General features: G+C 30.4%; 1 protein-coding gene across 1 annotated transcript; it reads right to left on the minus strand.

Annotated features, from left to right (window-relative positions):
- LOC114388452 (ABC transporter G family member 21-like) lies at positions 1-5,093 on the minus strand. Its single transcript, XM_028348951.1, has 6 exons — positions 4,684-5,093; positions 3,261-4,065; positions 1,822-1,992; positions 1,521-1,699; positions 423-944; positions 1-333 (listed from the first exon to the last, which is right to left on the minus strand). Exons 1-6 carry the CDS (start codon positions 4,915-4,917, stop codon positions 190-192), a joined length of 2,055 nt encoding a protein of 684 aa, XP_028204752.1. The 5' UTR covers positions 4,918-5,093; the 3' UTR covers positions 1-189.
- Positions 5,094-23,584: the final 18,491 nt, after the last annotated feature.

Consider the following 23,584-nt stretch of genomic DNA (forward strand, 5'->3'; position numbering starts at 1 on the left):
ATGGACTATAGCTGCATAAGTCTTAATTGCTTCATTCATTTCATATCTATTAATCTCAGGGATTCAAATATGTCGCATTTGAAATTACAGTGAAAGTTACATGAAAAATATGAACTACAACTATGCAAATTTTAATTGCATCATTTCATATCAATTAATCACAAGGATTATAAGATATTCCCCTTGTTGCTAGAATCGAATTACCCTTCTACTGAGGCCAATGATCCAAACAACAAGGATGTCAATCAATATTATGGCCATGAATCCTTGATCTACTATGCAGTCTCTAGTCAATGATGCAGCCCCATCCTCAAAGCTAAATAAGCCACAACTCTGTATCCAATGAACATTACAGCTAAAACAGCCACATCTCCCCACAAACTATCAAGACCAAGACACTTAATGGCAGGAAAATCTCTTACCTTACAATGCAACAACCCTTGTCCACACTCATAGACCTCATTTACTGAGTACTGAACTCCTACAAGAAGCTTATAACAATAGTGACTGAAAGAAATGTACTTCAACCAAGCTATAAAGAATGGAATTTGCTGAATGTAGTAACCTCCAGCCAAAAGAAACACCAACATAGTCACTGAAGCTAATGTTGTGGCCTGTTTCACATCCATTAGAAGGGCTCCAAGTGCAAGGCCTATTCCTTGAGAAACCAGCACATTGAAAAGCATGATCAAGAGTGTCAACACAAACGTAACCAAAGAAGGCTTGAGTCCACCCATCCAATAAGAGATGGTTACAAAGATGGTGGGAAGCACAAGCTCCATTGGTAAGTCCCCTACCGTTCTGGCCACATAGTAGGAGGAGAGATGGTACATGCCTGATGATCTTTCTTTCGTCAGCATTGGCCGGTCCAAAGGAAAAGCGAAGATGGCATTGAAGAGAGGGAAGAACCCCCAGAAGATGGAGAAGAAGAATAGCAGGCCTACCTGTTACAAGCAAATAAACATTGATATGAGTACTAGTATACTACAAGGGAAAGTAACTTCTTGGTTTAATTATTAATTTGGTCCTATACTTCATTATATGTAAGCATTATAAGTTTTAGTCCTTGAATGAGCAAATTTAATGTGTTTCGGTCTCTGTCGTTAACAGCATTACTAAGATGGTCTACGGTGTCTGTTAAGATTGCTACAAAATTTCTGGCAGTTTAACAATCATTCGAAAATTTCTAAATTACTAGAAAATTTTTGTAGCAGTTACAGTGGCCAAAGTCATCAGAGTTGGAAGAAAACTAATGTCAAGGACCAAAATCTATAAAATTGTTAGTCTAGGACTAAAACACATTTTTTTATGTATAAAGTCAAAACAGTAAAGTGCAAACAAGAATAAGCTCTAAATTAATAATTAAACCAAGTGAACTATTGAGTGTAACTGAATATATAAACCAAGCAAATTGTTTAGTAAATGTTGATTTTGATCAACTGTCCTATTTAATATCCCTTTATTTCTTAATTCTCACAAAAAGTACCAAAAAACCAAAATAAAACACAGACTCATGATACCTGATCTTGTATATGTGAGGGATCAGAATGCCACCACAGAAGTCCTGAGAGAATTGAGACAGACAAGACTTGGAAAATCCTTAAACCAGAATAAGATTCATGCCTCCTTTCCTTTAAACCCCTCTTAAGCAGAACCATGAATTGCTCCCACCAGCTAGTGGTCCATTGGTTCTCAGAACCTACCAAACATGCATTTAATTAATATCATTTACTAACTTAGCCATGGTGCTGTATTGCCCTGCTCTTTACTGCTACAAGAAAAAATAAAGCAATGCCAAGAGAACCAGAAAATTTCACTTACTTCTAGGTGTTCCTGAATTTAAAAATGCTAGTTCTCTATGATTCTGTTGAATCTCTTGTTTCAGAAGAGGGTATAAGTTCTTCTTATAGGATGAAACTAGGAACTGTTTGATTGAAGCTTGATCCTCATGGTGATCTATCTGCTCTTCTTGTTTGACATCAGCAACTATGCCTACAAACCCACAAAATGTAAAGAATTAGAAGGTTCATTTGCATGTCTCTCTAGAAGTTCAATCCATGTCATGCCAACTTTTTTTTTTTCCTGTGTTCATGAGAAAACTGAAATCTAAGCATAATCATGAATATCATGATTGAAGATACTTCCAACGTCATAATTTTTGGGATTCAAATGCCTTGTTTAAATTCTGGAAGTTGAGCTTAATTGTTCATCTAAATTCGTTGTTAGGATTAAATAAACTATTAAATTTTCATAGCATAGCATAGTTAATCTAACAATCACACAATGTACAAGGACTATCGATGATAAAATAAAAGGCTATGTTTAAATGCATGCACAATATTAAAGACGGACAACTATTCTGCTAAAGGAGCTTTACTTTTAGAAAAAATGCAAGTATCATTTTCCTAAAACGTAAAGATAAATAACAAACACTTACACTAAAAATAAATAAACATAATTATTGAAAACAGAATAACAAGCAATATGATTGAAAAGGGGAAAAAGAAATAAAAACATGAAATAAAAATTATTGAAAACAGAATAACAAGCAATATGATATAAAGATAAAGAAAAATAATATTGTGAAGAGTATCATAAAAAACTATTATAGGAATAGTAGTATATCTCAAAAAGAAACCTCTTTTTTTTATCAATAAAGAAAAACCTCTTCTATGAACCGTTTGTGATGTTTTCTTATGATTGGAAAATGAGCCCATCTATCTGAACGTGGGGGCAAGATTTCAGGGCTAATTGGAAGTAAAAGCCCAAATCAATTCCAAACACATACGCATCTCTTACTAATTAAACTTTATGAGGTCATGGGAGGTGGACCATATTGACCACCTTTAACATTAATTAATTACATAAAGTTTTCCCGTGTGTCAATCCACGTTTTCACAAAAGATACTCACATGTTGTGAAACCGACAAAAGAGGGATTATGGTATAGTCTTATCAATTCACCGCTTCTAATGACCCCATTTGCAATTGCCACCTTGAAAACAAGGTTCATGGGTAAGAAACTCCAACCCTTTTGCACCCGCATTATTTAATTATGAAAATGAACTCTTACCTAATAACGGCCAAGTGTAAACCACTCTCTTTTGAACAACATGCATGGTGTCCATTACCTAATGGGTCAATTGTGCCATTGAGAAATTAACATGCACAAAGCCACAAAACAAAATCCTAAACTTCCTCCCATGTCACTTTCACAAAATCAAACATTTGAGATTAATAAAATTTGGTCAAATCACTTACCATTAGCAAGGTCAAGCAGAAAATCAGCCGGGTTGACGAAATTGAAAGCGGGTACAAACCCAACGGTCTCAAGATAATCCATGACCCGATCCGTTTTTCCGGTGAAAATCGGATACCCGTCCGACAACACCACCACCTTATCAAACATCCAATACAACCGGCTTGAGGGCTGGTGAATGGTGGTCACCACGGTCCGGCCAGCTCGGGCGAAGCTTTGAAGCATCGCCACGATGCGCTGGGCCGTGGTGGAGTCCAACCCGGATGTTGGCTCATCGAGCAACAACAAACTCGGGTTCACCAACATTTCTTGCCCGATACTGACCCGCTTTCGCTCCCCGCCTGAAATTCCTCGGAACAAGGCAGATCCACCGCCAATAGGACTGTTCCGGCACCGGGACAGCCCTAGTTCCACAATGATCATTTCAGCTTGCTCCATTTTATCTTCCCTAGTCAAACTTTTGGGAAGTTTCAACATGGCAGCATAGGTTAGAGTCTCAAGCACAGTGAGGTGAGGATATAACACGTCATCTTGGGATACAAACCCTATGTTCCTCTTCATGGAGCTGGAGAAAGGGTGGCCATTGTATGTGATGGCGCCGGAGAGTTTTCCGGCAAGACGGCCAGCAAGGGCGGTGAGTAAGGTGGTCTTGCCGCTCCCGGAGGGACCTAACATTGCCATCACCTCCCTTGGCCCCACCATACCGGTCACGCCATTCAGCACTGTCTTTGTGTGCTTTGGCTTTTGAGAAGATACACAACCATTTTTGTCCCTTCCAAAGGTTATGCTGTAGGAAACATCCTCAAACTAGCATGCAAAAATATTTAAACTTTAGAAAAACTAAAATAACATATTTGCGGATTAACTAAAAATACATGATTAATTTATTTATTTTTATATTTAAGAATTAAAGATAATATTAAAAATTTATAATATTTACACATTTTACTCCATCAATTGAGTTAAAATTCTTTTAATATATAATTAATTAATTACTTATTGATTAAATTATTCTGAGTTTAATATCTACCTACTCTCAGTATAACTTTACACTGCAAATAAGAAATTATAGTATGTATGATATTTAAGGTATTTATTTAGTATAAAAGTTACTATACATGTGAGTTTATAACTGATAGTAGCTAGAAAAAATATATCTTTACATTATTAGAGTATATATTATTTACTCTTTTTCAAAAAAAAAAAGTGATTATTTTAGAAATAAAAGTATTCCTATGCCTTTCGATTTAGTTTATTTTAAAGAAATAGTTTCTTCATTTTAGAAGCGAGGAAAAAAAAATTCCAGAATTTGTGTTAAATATAGAAACAATGAAAAAAAAGTACACCAAAAAAGAAGAAATTAATTAAAGGAGATGAAAAAATAAATATATGTTTGTGTGTGATGAGAAATTGATGAGTACGTACTTTGAGGGTAACAGGGCGCAAGGATTGCTGAAGAACAGAAAATCTGGGTGCTGAAGGAGCTGCTTGGTGGTGCTGAGAAGAATTATTGTTGTGAATGTCATTGCTCGTGAAAGTGGGTTTAATGTCGTTGGTGGCGGAGCTCGGTGGTTCGGCATGGACGTAGCTGTTTTCCGGCCGGTTGGGGATGGCCGGAATGTTTGATGTAATAGAGGTTTCTTGCTGAGGGGGCATCATCAAAGATTTAGTGCTGTGGTTGATATTTTGAGGGTAATTTTTGAGAATTTGGTTATTTTGATGTGTGAGTGAAGAAGGAGATGAAGAAGTGCAGAAGGGGAAGAAGAAATCACATGAGGGAAGGGGTGAGAGTGAGTTATAAAGTGAAAGAAGGCACGAGAAGCACACAAAGGAGCAAAGGAAGGATAACAATATATAGTATTAGGAAAGAGAGAGCAACCACTACTTACTACTATGCTTGTGTGTTACTATCTACTCTTTTAATTTCTTCTTTTTTTTTTTTCCTGAAGATTGTTACTCTCTGTAGTATTAGAAAAATAAAGATTTAACAATTACTTATTCCGACTCTAAGTTTATATAATCTTTTATGTTTTAGTTCTTACGTCTAAAAGTTACTTATTTTAATTCGTACTAATCTATTCTTTTAATCTGTTTTAGTTTCTGTTGTTTAAAATTATAGAAATTAAAAGTTGTTAAAATGTATTTTTTACAGGGACTGAATTAGCTAGTAATAATTTATAGTTGCAGAGATTAAAACATAAAGACTGTACAAGCAATTGACGGGTCTAACCCAATACGTCTAAGTTATTCTAAATTTCTGATATTTACTTTTCTTTGATTTTTATGAATATATAAAAAAAATTATACAAGAAGCAAATAAGTAATTAAATAAGAAACAAAGAGTAAAGAAAAAAGATGGGTAGATATCAATCTCTAATTAATTAATATCAAGGAAAAGAGAGAGGATGAAAAAGTTTAAGTATATATAATAAGTATTACATGATGGGAAAAGAAATATAAAGATAAATAATAAGTATTATATATAGAATATATAAATGGAAAGGTGTGGACAAATAACTACTCAAAAAGAAATTAAGGAATGTGTTTTGTCATTTTAGTTTTTTAGTAAAACGTGGTGTGAATTCTTTAAAGACCAATAAAAACACTACTTAATTAGTAATTTAGAAATTAAATTGGACAGAGAAACGTTATTAATAAGAGTTTCAGAAATATATATTTATATTCTGAGGTATGGTTATCAAAATCATGTTTAAACTCGAAAAATCATGAGGATCACAATTTCATAGAGTCTTTTTGAGTTAAATCGTGAGTAGAATCAAAAATTGAGTGAAATCGTGTGAGTTTGTGCAGACTCGGATGAGTTAACATAGACTTGAGAGTCTGTACCGAGTTTGCGGGTTTGGAAAAATGGAAATGACATCATTTGGTTCGTTTCGTTTTTCTTTCTTCCTCCTCACTTCGCACTAGCGCCGTAGTGCTTCCTTAAATCATTTCATTTTCCTTTCTTCGTGTTCGGCTATTCCCTCACTCTATCTCGCAACTGTGTGACGGTGCAATTGCAAAAGCGAAGTGCATGTTTCTTCGTGCCCATGGCGATGGTACGAAGCGGATGTGCGAGTGGGCGAGTGCGTGTTTCTTCCATGATCGTGCGAGTGCATGGTGGCCATGGCAACAGGAAAGTGTGTGGCTACGACGAGCCGACGACGATGAAGGGAGTCTCTGCGACGCTGGGTGCGACGACCGAGACTAGGTTTTCTTTTTTTCCTCTTCTGTTTGTAGGTTTGACTCTTGATTGAAGAATATTGTGAATGACGAATACTATGAATACAATATGAAGCTTTTAATTACAAATAAAATGTGGAAATGGTTCAGTAATTGTCAAGAATCTGATAACTAACATACAACATTGAAGCGTGTTACAGAAGCCATATGCAGTATTTATCATAATGATAAACAAATTGGATTAAAAAGGTAAATATCAATTGGCTAGGCAATATCAAACCAAACTTATCTATTTGTGAAGGAAGGCAAGTATTAAATACTTGGTAAAATTGCAAAATTGATCCCTCACTTTATCTCCAATTACGGATTTGGTCCCCCTATAATTTAATTCACAAATTTGGTCCCTCAATTTTATAAATCCCTGCAAAATTGGTCCTGAAAGCCCGATTTGGACGTTGACCGTTAACCTCAGAGTTGACTGTCACGTGTCAATGCCACGTGTGACTGCCACATGTCAACATCTGAGTAGTTCCCTGTAAAGGCTTCATTTTTTGTAGGTAAAATTACACTTTTGGTCTCCTAGTTTTACTCCAATTTCGATTTTGGTCCCCGTATAGTTTAATTCACACATTTGGTCCCCTAGTTTTATAAATCCCTTTATAAATTGTTCCTGCAAAATTGGTCTTTTGAATGGTTTAGCCACTAGTGCTAGAGACATGGTAGGTCTTGATAAATCTCGTACTTCTTTTTCATCGCAAGTTTTTCACTCACTCGGAACTCAGAGAAAAATCACTCTTTGTCTCTCTCCTACTTCTGGCGTTGTTCAACTTGGGAAAGTGGCGTATGAATCTCAATCTGGGTCTGAAATTTTCATATCTCTTACTTTAACAGGTTCTGTAATAACCCCTCTTTTTTTTCTTTTTTTTCTCCCTCATGCGGTATTATGTGTATACGACTGCTTAAGTGGCCTATGTATGACAAATGTATTTTTGTTTGAAATTTGAAATACAACTTCTCCAATAATGAAATTTGGCTGAATTTATAAAAGGGTTTATAAAACTGGGGGACCAAATATGTGAATTAAATTATAAGTGGACCAAAATCAAAATTGGAGTAAAACTAGGGAACTAAAAGTGCAATTTTACCTACAAAAAATGAAGATTTTATAAGGAACCACTCAGACGTTACACGTGGCAATCAACGTCTGAGATTAACGGTCAACGTCCAAATCGGGCTTACAGGACCAATTTTGTAGGGATTTATAAAATTGGGGGACCAAATTTGTGAATTAAATTATAGGGGGACCAAATCCGAAATTAGAGATAAATTAGGGGACTAAAAGTGTAATTTTGCCTAAATACTTATATGAGAGTTAAGTCTTTTATGTTAAAGATAGATTTCGTTCTTCTTCTTATCTTATTTGGCTCTCTTATTTGTCTCAAATGTATTTTGGGTCTTTTGTGTTGTGATTTCTCAAATTTGTTGAATTTGTAGTTGAGTAATTTGTAGTTGATGTTCATATTTGGAAATTGTTCCAATTTAAATTATCATTCTTAGTTCTTTGTTCTCTTTTATTAGTTTGTTATTTTGATTTTAGGGTTGAAATATTTAGTTATGATTTTATATATTGAAATATTAATATATTTTTTATAGGAAGTGAATTTTTATGAGATTACTATTCGATCCTACCAGTCAAATTTATGAGATCTCTATCAATAAGTGAGTTTACATAGAATCACGATTTTAATAATCTTGTTCTGAGGTATGCATACTTGGAAAATAAAAGATAAAGATAACAAAAAAAGATAAAATGCAATAAACATGATAGGTGATTCAATGAAAAAGGAAGAAATAAATAAATATGAAAGATGAAAAGTAGGAAAAAAAATTAAAAATATTATTCGTGTAATTTTATATTTTTTTATGTTTATTTTATGAAAAAAATAGGAAAAAAATAACGTGTGTTTTTTCTCTTTTATTTTCTCATGCAAAATATTTTTAAAAATAAAATAAATTAAATACTAAACACAATAATAACTCTATAAAAGAGCTGGCAAATTCTTTTGTTTTTTTTTTTTGTTTAATTTACGTCTATCAACTATAGGAGATTCGGATTCAAAGAAGTTGAAGAAAAACTTAAGTACTAAACCAAAACTGAACGGCAACCAAAGAAACTGTAATTTAAAATTGAAAAGTCTTAATGTAAAAGTTGACAAATCCTGATAATTAAATGCTGTAAAGTTAATATACTTTACTAAATTTAAATTTTGCCAAAAATATGATTTGAATTTCTAATAAATACCCGAATATTATATTTATTTCTTCATAAGTTTTTCTTTACATTGTCTCTAATAAAATAATAATTTTATTTTTTATTTTTTATATTTTTTCACACTAATAAATTAATAAATTTTATATTTATATTTTGATAAAAAAATTTATTTATTATTAGTCTTTTATAAATGAACTGACAACAGAAAAAAATATCAAAGAATAAATATAAAATTCATTAATTTATCAAGGACTAAAAAAAATATTAAAGATAAAAAATAAAATTATTATTTTATCAGGAAACAAAAACAAACTTACCACTGTAAAAAGAAATTATTATTTAATGATAGATTATATATCATCAGTGATAAAATTATTAAATTTTGTAATTATTATTTTAGAATTGATAGCTTAAATAATTTCTAATATATTAATTGTAAAAGAAAAGTGCATTGATAGTATTTGAAAACTAGACTCTGTTTTAAAATAATGTCATGCATTAAAATAAAGCAAACCAATAAAATCATCAATAATTTTTAATTATGTTAACTTTTATTTATTTTTTAAAAAATTTAAAATTTCATATCTAAATTGATAAAAACAAAACTACTTAAATAAAGAGTTTTCAAATTTTTTTTTTATACCAAGTTTGATATATGATATTATTTGACCCTATCTACCTGTATGGGTCAGTGAAGGCAAAATATATTTAATCATATCAATTACTTAGTGCGAGACATCATTTTCTTTATAAGAAATAAAAATACACATGACTGTCGCATTTAGCATTAGCAACGTGTAGGGAAGAGTTTGTTTAGATTCCTGTCTTTTTTGCTGTAAAAGAAGTGATTGGAGATATTTTAAATTTGACCTAAATAGGGCAGTGAAAGTAAAATCAAAGCGTAAGGGACCCAACTAGGATTTCATCATATCCACTAGTACTTAAAGGATGCGAGAATAAATAAACTTTTTCATGAAAAAACGATTATTGTAATAGTTAAACCATGGAAAAGTGTTGGTTAATAGTAAAAGTTAGTAAAGTTGCTAGCATTTTTGCATCCATGAGTTATGAGATGCTTTGCTAGCTTAGACTTTTAGATTTTATTTTTACTTATTGTCCTTCGTATAAGTATAGCATTCGAATTTTTTATTTTGATAAATTTGAGTTCTCAACTTCTCATATTACTTAAGAGCAAAATAACCATTTTATGTATCTACTTTTGTTAAATAACTTTTTTTTTTTCATTTCATAACACATATATCTTCTCACTTTTTATTTTTGAATGAAATTAATATTTTATAATTTTTCATTCGATCATTTTTTTATTTTCTTTATATAATATTTCAAATATATTTACCCAATATTAAGTATTGTAATTAAGAATTTTATAAAATTCCTTAAAAAAGAAGTTTATAAATTGTTATTAAATCAAATTTTTTATTAGTTAAACTATTTGTTTTAATTATTTTAAATATAAACACTTATAATTTTATTAAAAAATATTCTTATTAATAAAAAAATAAAATATTTTTCCATTTGTATTTATAGATATTATGTAATGTATGCATGACATGCACGCTTGTTAATTATAATAATAACTTATTTATTGAATTAAAAAGATAAACTAAATGTTCAAAAATCGTATCAGATAATTAATTAGATAAATTATCATATTTAATTATGTGAAAAATGATATACATATTAGTCCAAACAATTCATAAAAAGATGTTAATTAGTCTATTTTTATTATTTTATTTTACGTTTCATGGCTTTTGAGTATTTAACAAAATGAGCAAAGACTCTTACTAATTTATGCAACACGCCATGATATATTTAGTTAAATATCTTATTGCATTTTATTTAATTGTTTTTTTATCTATAGAAATTGAACTCAAATACTAGAACAATAAATTGTACATATTATTTAAGCAACTGAGTTAGATCTTCCTGAACCTTCTTGTCTCTTTCAATTTTTCCTAATTTTTTTCTTAATTGTATGAAAAATAATAAGCATACACCCCATTATTTTGGTACATATATGTGGAAGAAAGATAGAGATAGAATGAAAAAAAAAAAAAGAATCTAAAGAAGGAGGAAATGATGAATATGATAAATGTCATGTTAGAGAAAAAAAGAAGATAAATATAAGAAGAATAAAGAGACTAAATAAAAGATGGATAAAAAATTTAAATAGGTCTAGTTCACTTGATTGAATAGGTGCGTGTGTATGTGAGTTATTGTAAATTCTTTAATATTTATTTTTAATTTCTGTAGATAAAAAGTGAATATATTTATAATAAATATACCCTAATTATCTTGATCTAATATTTACCATTCAGAGTTTGAGGTGAAATAAATTAGAATAAACATGATAAAAAAACTTTATAAAATACAGTATTTGTAAAATGTTAATCCTATTTAAAAAATACATTATAACTTGTTTCTTATAAATAAGACAAGAAATAATAGTAATCTTGTTTTAAAATTTTTTCAATTCTCAAAAAAATTTGTTGCAGAAAAATCTTATTTTGAGAATTTAAATACATTTAATGTTTTCTTTTCATCATGGATATTTCTCAAATTATTAATTAAAAGATTCATCTGACTCTCACATAACATTTTTATCGTTAATCCAAGAAAATTTTAAACACAATAGAAATCAAACATAAGTCCTATTAAATAAATTGTTTTTACGCATGTAAAACTAGTGGTGTCTTACTTAACTCTTTGAATTGTTTTGTGTAAAAAAAAAAAAAATTTGCTGCTTAATGTTTTACTTTATGTCTTACTCAAATGTATTTTCAAAATATATGATATTTATATGTTTCCAAAAATAAACTTTACTTTATCATTCAACCGAATTATTATTTAAAACATAACTTAATTTTGTTAATATTTAATATAGCAAAATGCCAAGAAACGTACCATAATAAACACTATTTCATATTTTCATTTGCCTAACTTTAGTTTCATTTTACAGTGTATTCTCTCTTTTAGGGCTATCTGCTCGACACAAGAAAGCTTTATAAGTGTCATGTACCTATTCATCCACACAGCTAGTGGCGTCTTTCCCATAAAAGGCATTGGTGGCACCGTGGAGTCACTATCATCAAGGGTGTATTCTTTTAGTATACCATTTTCTTGGAATTAGAACTATGAGACTGAGGGTATACTAGTTTTGGTTCAATCTTAGATTTTTCAAAATGTTAATTATTCAATTCTTTGGATTTTTTGTGTTTTTTTACTGTATTAATTATCTTATATGGTTTAAAAAATTTCACAATTTTCATCCAGGCGAATCTGATATATTAATTTCATATCTTGAATCTTTGTTTGATAATCCATTTTAACATGGTTTTATGCATCAATGGTGAAGCTACTTTGTATAGCTTTTACGTCACTCACTAATTTGACCTGAAAAATATTTATGAGGTGATACACTAAATGTTTATTTAAATTTGAGAGAGAAAAATTTAATTGAATCTTTTAAAGGATAAAGACGAAATTTCATCAAATAAAATAAAGACGAAAACAATTTTTAATAAAAGAAATAAGAGAAAATATATTTTAGCTAGATAACGCGTATCATTCTCATCTCTTTTCTAGTATTTAAAATAGGGCAAAACAAGTATTTATTTAGGTAGAAGCCATATATATATAAACTCTTTTGTTCCTTCATAGTCCTTACCCTTCTAAACAGAGGAAGGATTGCGAAATGCCGAAATGCCATATTTTTTCCTCCTTCATCAATCCTTCGCTTGCTTTTCTACAAAATCATACAAACCATAAAGTTATATGCATATTGTTCATTGTTTATTTAAATCTTTCTTTTTATTATATAAATTTGACAATTTAATTGAATGACATGGCTCTAATATTTAGGATAAAATAAATGGTGTTTAATTGAAGAAAGAAAAACTTGGATGGAGTGGGACGAATAAAATATGTTTAAAAAAATGTGGATATATTCTCCCTATTCGCTATATTCTATCATACAGTTGTTGATTAAATAGAGGCTTAAAGCTGATTTGAAGTATGATATAATATTCTAAGTCTTTCCAACAAATATTCAGCTGATCATATTTTGACGTCACGTGTCAAAATGCCATAATTTCTTGTTAAAAGAAAAACTAAAATATTAAATGAAGTATGAGACAATGAGAGGAAGCACTCCACTTAAAATAAAGTATATTCTTATTTTTGTCGTACTAGTGTAATAAATTATTATTAATCTAATATCTATAATATAAAGTTTTATTATTTTAGTTGTTAAAAGATTTCTTATATTAATTAAGTCCTTGACTATTAAATCTGTCATCAATTTAACTTTTTAATTGTGTAAAATATCGTATGAATGAAGTATTATTCTCTAAAATTGAATTTTCATACAATGATGGGAAACCTCTCGAATAGGCTTATAGACTGTAGAAGGAATAATCTCCGAATTTTGTTTTGGAGTCCTTAGCTAGGCTATTATTCTTCTTCTTTGGTAATTTGTCTTTTCTTTCTTGATTATACCAAAAATAATTCTTTTACATTCATTTTTGTCATTCTAACAAACGAAAATTACTTGATTATATTTTACACTATCCAAAAATAAAATAATAATAAAACTTTGAAAGAAAAATGGCAATAATTATAATTTTAAAATACAAAAACTATAATAAAATAAATGAAATTAAAGTAAATACTAACTTGTAAATTAAATGCATTTTATATGTAGCTTTATTTTAATTATTCCACTTTATATCAAAAGAATTATATTGTGCCAATTTATCTAATATCAATTACAATATTCAATTTATCTTTTAAATTAGTAGCTTTGTGGTATAATATTTGACAAAAATTAATTACTTTCTAATTTTAATTATTTTAAAAATAAATATAATTATGGGTTTGTTAAAATTATTGTCAGTTTTAAGTTTTAAAATTTTAAAAAATTAAATATTTTAACAAAATTCTTAAGAGGAATCACATGAAATTCCTTATTATTGGATCTTTTTCTCATCAAATTTTTGAGTTAATGCACATATCATATAGAATAGCCTTATAAATCTACATGAACGGTAGATTTACCAGTCATAACACTGAATAAGCTAATATTGATTGTTATTTTTCCGCCGATGGAGTCATTGTATCTTCCACCACATAATGGGGTGGTTGGTCCACTCTAACGATGGTGATGGTCCATTAACGGTTCTAGGTGGTTTCATTTTCCAGTGATTAATAAGAGAGAAGAAGGGTTAAAAGATGGAAAACAAATAGAGAAAGAAAAAGAAAAATAATTTTTATTGGTTTATGAAGAAATTTACTAATGGTTAAAGCCATTGTAATTTCCTACATTATGTTTCATGAGTATCTACAAAATTAAAGTCCTCAATAATCAACTCACTATAAATTGTGTACTTTAATCAATATGTTTAGAAATTTCTAAGAGTAATTATTGAGGGCTTGACCCACGATAATAAGCTCATTGTAAAATTACTGAGGATGAAGCTTTTGGTATTGATGTGCACAAGTATTGAGGTATACAACCATTACATTTAAACTAATCTAACTATGTTATCAAAACTTACAATTTTAGTTGATCTAGTGATACTAACCATAGTTTGATTTGAATTGAACTGCTCTAATACCAAAATGTAACACCCAAAGGGGTATTATCTTTCTGAACAAGCTTAGTCAGCTAATAGGAAAGTGAAAATATTTCACTAATTTGATTGGAAAATGCTATATGAGGTGTGTTTTAATTCGATTCTATGTTTTTATGGTATATTATTATGTTGTTCTTTTATAATGTACTAACAATTAATTGAAATTCTAATCTTGTAGAATTAGAAAGGTTGCCTTTATTATGATAAATTGTGTATTATTTTTGGGGACACAATTGCCTCTAGTCCAAATCAACATCCTTCTACAAAAATTTGTTCAATAAGTGATGTTGATGATAGTGAAGGAGATGATTTTGATCAAGAGGAACATAGCTCTTAGCCAAAAAAAAAGAAGGCACGTGTCAGTTTTGACACAAAGAAAAGAAAATAAAGAGAAAACATTCAAATGAAATTTTTTAATGCTTTGAAAGTTATGAGTAAAACTTCTAAAAGAAAAGTTAAATTTTTTTAAAAGATGAGCACAAGCTAGGTTCAAGGGTCATCCTCTAATGCTACAAAGGGGAATACACTAACATGTCTAGCTTTCCTTCACCATATCATGGAGAACGCTATCACTTGCATGATTATAGAGACAAAAGAATACCCCAAGGTCCAAAAGAGTTATATAATCATATGCATTCTTCATTAGGTAATGTAATTGAAAGATGTTTTGGAGTTTTAAAAGCACGTTTTCCTATTCTCAAGTCAATGTTGTCGTATGTCTTGGAAAGACAAAAATATATACTACTTGCATGTTGTGTTCTTATTAATTTTATTAAAATGGAAATGCAACATGTGCCATTAGTAGTGACTACAACATATTCCCATAGAATGACAAATTTTTTAGATGTATTGACTCAACAATTATGAGATGCAACTAATGTAACATTGTAATATATTGTACTTAATTGTTATTATTATCATATTTTAGAATATATAAATCTTATGCACTTTTCTGAACTTTTACTCATGTGTAATTGTTTGCTTAATAGAAACTAAATACAAAAGGTAGAAACATGTGTTATATATCCCGGTATATTAATATTAGTTTTATGTTTGTGTTATCATTTTTCTTTATAATTTTAACATATTTTTTTGGTTGTAGAATTTTTTTATTTTTGTAATACTTTTTTTTATTTTTTATTTTAGTTATTTTTGTGTCAATATTTTTATATTACATGATTTAATAATTGAGCATGATAAGATAGAATATTTAACTTATTTTATCTATTTTTAATTTACAACAACTTAAAAACTAAAAATCAAAATAAATTAAAACTCAAAACTCAAAACATAAACTGGATTTATTTCAAAACTAAAAACAATAAACATCCCTAAACGGGGAAAACATATGAAACAAAAGTAATACAAAGCTCTTGACACTGATGTATCGTACAAACATAAGCAAGGTACATAAAACATAAACTAAATTCCTATACATTGGGAGTTACAAAGCTACATTAATCTTCCTCCAAGCAAGCAACTCCATACTCCAAGATTCTCCCATGAAGACACCCATATGCTATCCTATGCAAACATGAAACTTAAAGGAAGAGACATAATATCTCAATGAGTGTTCTAAGGACTCTAGGATGACTCTTTATTCCATAGATCATTTTCTTAACTCTCAAGGCTACTTTGTTCTTCTCTTAACACTCACATTCATAACTAATCCTCCACCATAGTATTATTAATATTCACTTTGATCCATTCCTTAACCTTTACTCGGGCACCTAGAGTTGACCACCTTAACCAACACTGAGGCCACTAGTGCCCTAAGGCACCTAGATAACACTCTCACTCTTGACCTCTCATTAAGCCTTTACTCTCTTATCACATTGGATGAGAACATGTGCAACCTTTTCTTGTAATTTGCTTGCCTTACTTGGGCTTACATGACCTCTCTATGAGGCAAAACATCTTGCATACCCCTATGGGTAGTATACATACACTTTCTATGGGTTATAACCCTTTTTCATACCCCTCAGGATAATTCTCAACACATCCACGTCCCTACCTAATGTATAGGCTTACCTCATGCCATTCATCTAGCAACTAGGCTCAAAACTCCACTTATGTCTTATTATAAGAAATATACATACATGCATCATTCACATAGTAATATAAAATCATCCACATATATAACATTTACTTCTTCATTAATATAATCATCACATTAACCTTATATTTGTAACCTTTAACCTTTCGTATGTTTTTTTGTCTTACAACATAATATTGAGCTTGATATGAATATATATATATATATGTGTGTGTGTGTGTGTGTGTGTGCGTGTGTGTGTGTGTGTGTGTGTGTCTCTCTCTCTCTCTCACCTACATTTCAGGACCCGTATTATCCTCTTCCAGCCTAAATACTTACACCCACCTTTATAGGATAGAAAGTGACTAAAGGGTCTTGCCTACCTTCTATAGATGTTTTGCCCAATCTTTTAACTTATTTTTCTTATAATATTATTATTGCTCGTATTATCATCTAGTCTGAGGAGTTACACCACACCTTTGAAGGATAGGAGGTATGGGAAGGAACATGTCTACCTATAAAGAGGGAATTCTTAATCTTTTGACTTACTTATTCATCTTATAAAAATCTTACTTTCCTTTTATCATATAAAACTATTATTATTAACAACAATTAACATTACATAACACTAAGCAATCATGAATACAAAAGGAGGGAGGCATAAAAAGTAATGAAACATTTATAGACGTTACCTTCTCCAACTGCTCCCTTAAAAGGGTCCCAAAGATGTTCCTTGAACCTTTTCTCACTTAAGTTAGAAAGGTTCTTGCTTAAGCTAGACTCTCCAACATGAACTCAAGAAGCATTCTCCTTTAAGCAAGTCTCTATCCACACTTAGGTGAGATTTCCTCACTTAAGCTAGAAAATATCCTACTTTAGCTAAACTACCAGCTCTACTCCCTAGAGGCATTCTCGCTTAAGAAAGACTTTCTCCTCACTTTAGCAAGATTTCTTGCTTAAGCTAGAGTAGTCCTCACTTAAGCTAGACACACTCAGACTGGCCTCAAGAACTTTTGCTTAAGCAAGAATGTATCATCGCTTAAGTGAAACTACATCTATGCATAATCACAACCTTTTCCTAGTTTTGCTTTCCATGGCCTCCCAACCACTTCCAAGCGTGCAAGATCAAACCTACAACACTTCTACACCAAAACCCAACTCTTAAACATTCATAAACACCCCTCGAACAAGCTTAATCTCTCCCAAATCATAAAAATACCAACTTAGAGCTCAAAGGGGGAAAATGGTTGCAAACATAAAATGAAGTACAAAAAAGGGTGGAAGGAAAACACTTACATTTGAGGGGTCTTGAATTTGAGATTCACGCACCGAGTCTCTGATCTTTTCTCTACTCCTCTTGTCTTCATCCCCTTCCTTCTCCTTCTCTTCCTTTTCTCTAGCTTTCCTATCTTCCTTTTTTTTTTCTCTATAACTCTTCCTTCGTCCTCTTATTAAAACTGTAGGTGTGGGAAGGCTTGGTGGGCCATGGCTCCCCATCTAGGTCTTACTATTATTAATAATGTCTTAGGGTTTCTTTTAACCATTAAATATAAAGGCGATCAGTCCCCTGCTAGGAGCTGCTCCTTGTCCATGCCTCATCTCTTTTGCACCAACGATCAGTCCCCGCCCTCGTCATGGCCAAGGATGTTACATTTTTAGTTTGGAAGAGGAATGAACCAAAGCCAATGGCTCCAATTTAGCGCACTTGCTTTAGCAAGTCATAGATTTTGTTGGTGTCGTCGAGGAATTCAAAAAGTAGTTATGGCATGCTAGGGAAACACTTGATTTGTTGTCATAGTCGACATCACTTGATCTACTAGCGTAGTCAGTGTTTCATACTTTGCAACTGTAACCTGGGCCAAACATGAGATTAGGCATGTACAATGTTAATGTCATCCAATGGATCTTTGAGAGACTCAGGTGAGCCTTGCTAGTGGGAAGCATGGCAAAGAATGATGGTGTGACGAGCACTACTAGAAAACAGGTTTTTAACATCGATTTTTTTAACTTTCAACATCAGCTTTTAACCAATGTTGAAACCACTGACGTTAGCGAACTCAATGTTAACATCGATTTGTTGAAAACCAATGTTAACATACAATACACAACATCAATTTTTAAAAAAAACCAATGTCGTATAATAAGCAATAAACCAAAAAAAATGTAAAATATGCAAAAAAAAAAAAAATAACATCAAATTTTCTAAAAACCGATAAACATCGATTTTTTTGAAAAACTAATGTCATGTGCAACACAACATCGATTTTTTTTAAAAAAAGAACAATGTTGTTTTTTGCACCACAACATTGATTTTTCAAAAAATCAATATTGTTTTTTTGCACCCCAGTCTAAGTTTTTTCAAAAACCGATGTTAACATGATTTTGTTAACATTAGTTGTTCAAAAAATGATGTTAACATCACTTCGTTAACATCGATTTTTCAAAAATCAATGCTAACGTTACAATCTTAATATCAATTTTTTTTTCTGGTAATGAAGGTCAAAGAGAGGGATTTGTTGGAGGAGTAGTATAGTGCATATGAAAAACAATTTAAAAAAAAACTCTAAAATTTAAAACCATAAGTTACAGAAAAACAATTCTAACCATTAAATATTTAATTAACTCATTTAAGGATTATAAAATATTTCTCAACCCTAAACCATCACCTCCTCACCCTAGTTTGTGTCTTTTTTGGCATGGTCAATATGAGACGTGTCACGGAAGCCTAAGAGTCAAAGCTCAATGGTATTCATATCGCACCCCCATTTTAAGATTCTCTAATAACAATAGTTTTACCTTTTACATAGTTTAAATAATAATGAAATGTATACCGATCCATTTTGCTTTTTCCTCTTTTTTTTTTTTATTGTAGGGCACGTACACTTTGTTGTTCTATTCGTTCGTTTAATAATTAAGCAAGAGTGGCTATTTGCCAATGTGCGAGCGTTGGTGATGTGCAACACTTCACAATTTCCACCAAGAAAAAGAATAGAATGACGCCAACTTTAACACGTTGGCTGATAATGTGACAAAGTTTCGTTTCAAATCTTCCATCTATTTTCCAAACTGCATATTATTTGTGTGTGCAAGCTCATCTGATTCTGATGTTGCCAATCACCTTTATTAATATATTGAAAGGTATCAGAAAATGAAGCACACATATAAGAGAGAGAGAGAGAAAAAAATTATATATAATCTTAGTGAAGGTGATAAAAAATCTTTGTTTAAAATTTCAAAAGTGATAATGATGTTATGGATGACGTTATAGATAACACGCTTTAAAAAGTAGAAAGTTGCGGGTTTTAGTAGCATGGTAATATATATATATATATATATATATATATATATATATATATATAGTGCTTTCTGGTCTTAGCTAAAGATCATTAAGTACCTTTTTCTTTCTTTTTAGGCTATAAAACATGAAAGAACTTTCATGTTTAAGTGCTAACTGAGAAATATGATTGTGGGAAAAATTAAAGACGTGAGCTTTCTCTTTCTTGATAGGATTATAATTAACAGTAATTTGATTTTGTTTTAGTCTATCTCTCTTTATATATAATTTTTTCATAAGGCTCTCTTTATTTATATAAATAAAAGTATATTATAATTCTGGGAAATCTTACTCTAATTAACCACATATAATATTTAAACCTTAAAATAGAAAGATTTTTTTTTTACTAAATCAGAAAAGTATGGCAACAAATTTTCGATAAAAAATAATTTAGTTAACAGCCCTATAAATATGCTTGCGAGACTTACATGAACATCCTCAAAATTAATCACATAATGAAAAAAAAAACATGCAAATGTATATTTCTCTATTTCTCAACTAGATTTCTGAAATGCCATGCAAATAGTATATCCATATTTAACTATTGAAAATGATTATTAATTATATGCAGCTAATAAGAGATATGGGAAGAAAAAAGAATGTGATATCTAATATAATGTAATATGCATCATTATCTTTAGTAATATTTGATGAAATGTTGTGAAAGGTAATATTTACTTATATTTGAAAATATTTGTTAAATGTTGCCAAAAGTTTTTTAAAATATTTTTATAAGTGTTCAGAAAAAAAAATTATTACTAAAGGTTAAATGTGTATTTTAACGACATGGACTATACACAACATTTGATAAAATATAACAAAAATATATTAATAACATTTATTCATATTTAAAAATATTTTTTAAATGCTGCCAAAAACTTTTAGTAATATTTTTTTAAGTGTTATGTAAAAAAATATTGCTAAAGATCAAATGTGTAATAGTGCATGAAGAGTACAGAGAGAAACTAAGAAAGAAGAGAGATAAAAAAAATACTTATGTAAATACCATTATTTTATTATCATTTCCCATCATTAATTTTTTTAGTTTCTACTATGTATATTAACAACACATAAGAAATGTTGAACAAATAAAATAAGTTAATTTATAAGTCTTAAAAAAAGTTAAAGAAAGGAAGTCAAATGTTTAGTCATATATATCTATATATATATATATATATATCACGAGTCTTGTAAGAACATTATCTTGTGTAAAAATATAAGAACAACTAATAATAATCATTCGATTGAGATTAAAATAATAAGCGATTGAAAATTAAAATATATAAAATTTTAAATTAAACTTTAATATATCATAAGTCTCTAACAACAAATAAATCTATAAATATTTCACTTATCAGTGCCTAAAATATCTCAATTAATTCATCATCATGATTGTCGTTGTCACCACCATGAGCACCACTACAACCACCACTATAATCATCACCGCCATCATCACTATCATCAACCGCTACCACCAATGTCATCAACTGTTAGCACCTCTGCCGTCATGACTTTCGTCATCGTCACTGTCACCACCATGACTATCATTGCATTCATCACCATGATTTTCACCGTCGCCACTACCATCATCAATTGTTGTCGTTGTCATTGTTATCGTCACCATCATCGTCGTCGGCAGTGGTGGCGACAACAACACTGACCACAGTCATGGTGACAGAGGTGGTGACAATTGATAACGATGGTGGTGACAATAACGACTACGACAACAGTCATGGTGGTGGAGGTGGAGTTGATTGTGGTGATGGTGACAGCAGTGACAGTGATGACGAAAGAGATTGCTATTTAAAAGGATTTTTGTTTTGGCTGAATTGTTATTCATATACATACGTAATGGGAACAAATCCATGACGTGAAAGCTAGCCCACATATAAGACTTTTTTTGCATGCATGGAAAGAACAAGTATAATTAGATGTTGATCACATAAAAAGAAAAAAAGTTACCATCAACATTGTACAAAAATGGAATTCTGGTGGCATTCCCCATCTACTCTACACGAAGAGAGGCATCGTGCATGGTTTGATGACTAAGGTTTTATCTAATTAGACAACACTTTTAGTTATAGGAGTTGACTCTTGAGTAGTCGACTTTAAAAAATAAAATATGATAATAATAATTTATTAAAAATTATAATAATTTTAAATTTTATTGTGTATAAACTTATTTTTTTCGCATTTCTTTATTATTAACTTTTTATTAGCAATTACATGCTTATTTTATTTACCTTTATACTCTTTATCATTGGACAGAGATTTTTTTAAAAATAATTCTAAATCTTTTTTACTTATTAGACGATAACAAAAAGTATTGAAAGCTTTTAAAAATGTCAAAACATGACATTATTTACTATGTCATTTAACATCATTTTCATAAAACATTGAGAAGAATAGTGAAAAGATATAACATTGCTCTTCAATATTTATATGCAAGTGCTACAAAACAAGTTTTGATAGACGTGCACGGAATTGTAAACCATTGAGCAACAAATGTGGGGAACACCTCAAAAAATGCACGACCAGATGCATTAAAAGGGGCTTTAACAAGCTTGCAATGTTAGTTCTTAATAATATCTGGACTCTTCTTCAACCTCAGTTCAATATAGTCATATATTGATGAATTGTTCCTCATTGGGGCGTTACTTAATTTAGTAATCATCTTATTCAAATACACCATACTATAATGATTAAAAAAAGCAATCATACAATAAAACAAGAAATAATGTTGCTATATTCTGTCTAGCTAATTAGATCATACTAAGTGAAGTTCATTTTCAAGTTCTTCAACTTTAATATTGATAGCATTCACAATAACGAGATTAGGCCAGGGTTTTAATTACAAAAGAAAAGGCTACGTGATGTTTTGGAAGTCCATTCGTTCAAAATAACTCTGATCTTGTTAGTGGTGGAGAAAATTTTAAGTAAATGTGGAAGAATTTTTGAGAAAGCATTTTGATTTTTGAAATCAAAAGGAACATGTGAAGGGACTCAACACTTGATAAGATTTTAGGATATGTTGAGGTGTAAAGAAGAATTAGAATGACATTTAATTAGAAAAGATATTATGAAAAGTTAAAAAGTATCAGACAAATTTGAATATATAGTATAAAGTAAAACAATTTTTTTTTCATTTTCTTTTTACAGAAAAAAAAACTAATAAGGTGATTTGAAGTTCAAGACTAATCACGTATTAATTCCAAGGTATCTGAGCAGTTGGGTAAAAAAATGATTAAAATATAATTTAGGTTCCTCCTATTTTTTACATTCCTCAATTTTAACTCTCTTATTTTTAAATTAAAACATTTAGTCTCATTTTTTTTAAAAAAAAAATCCCAATGATTTTAGTCCTCATGTTCAAATTAAAACATTGACTGTTAAGTTATTAGTGTTGACTTCAATGTAGCAAAATTTAATTCAATCAATTCAAAAGTGGATCTACGGTGAGTTGCCCTTCGGTTTTTGTCCCATTCACACCCTCCAAAACCTTTTCTCTTGCAACTCTATTGTCACCGTGTAGACATCAAAGCTCTGACGATTGTGAGTTTGGTTCAAGACCTCTTTCTCGGATCCACCCAGCGTTCACTTGCTATGGTTCAATCCCACATCGTTCATCTCCATGAACTTTGTTTTGTATACTACATTTCGAAGCTCTGAACTTTTGTCCCCTTTAACAGGCTAGCTCCATTCGGAGCTTAAAAATTAAATATTTTCCCTCAACCATGAACTCATTGATCTGATTATAAATCGTGACTATGTCAATTTTGTCAATCACAACACCAATCTTCTTGATGTAAATGTCGTTGTAGTGCGAATGCAGGATGTCATTGTGGTGC

The sequence above is a fragment of the Glycine soja genome, chromosome 2, assembly GCF_004193775.1.
Source record: "Glycine soja cultivar W05 chromosome 2, ASM419377v2, whole genome shotgun sequence".
Classification (NCBI taxonomy): domain Eukaryota; kingdom Viridiplantae; phylum Streptophyta; class Magnoliopsida; order Fabales; family Fabaceae; genus Glycine; species Glycine soja.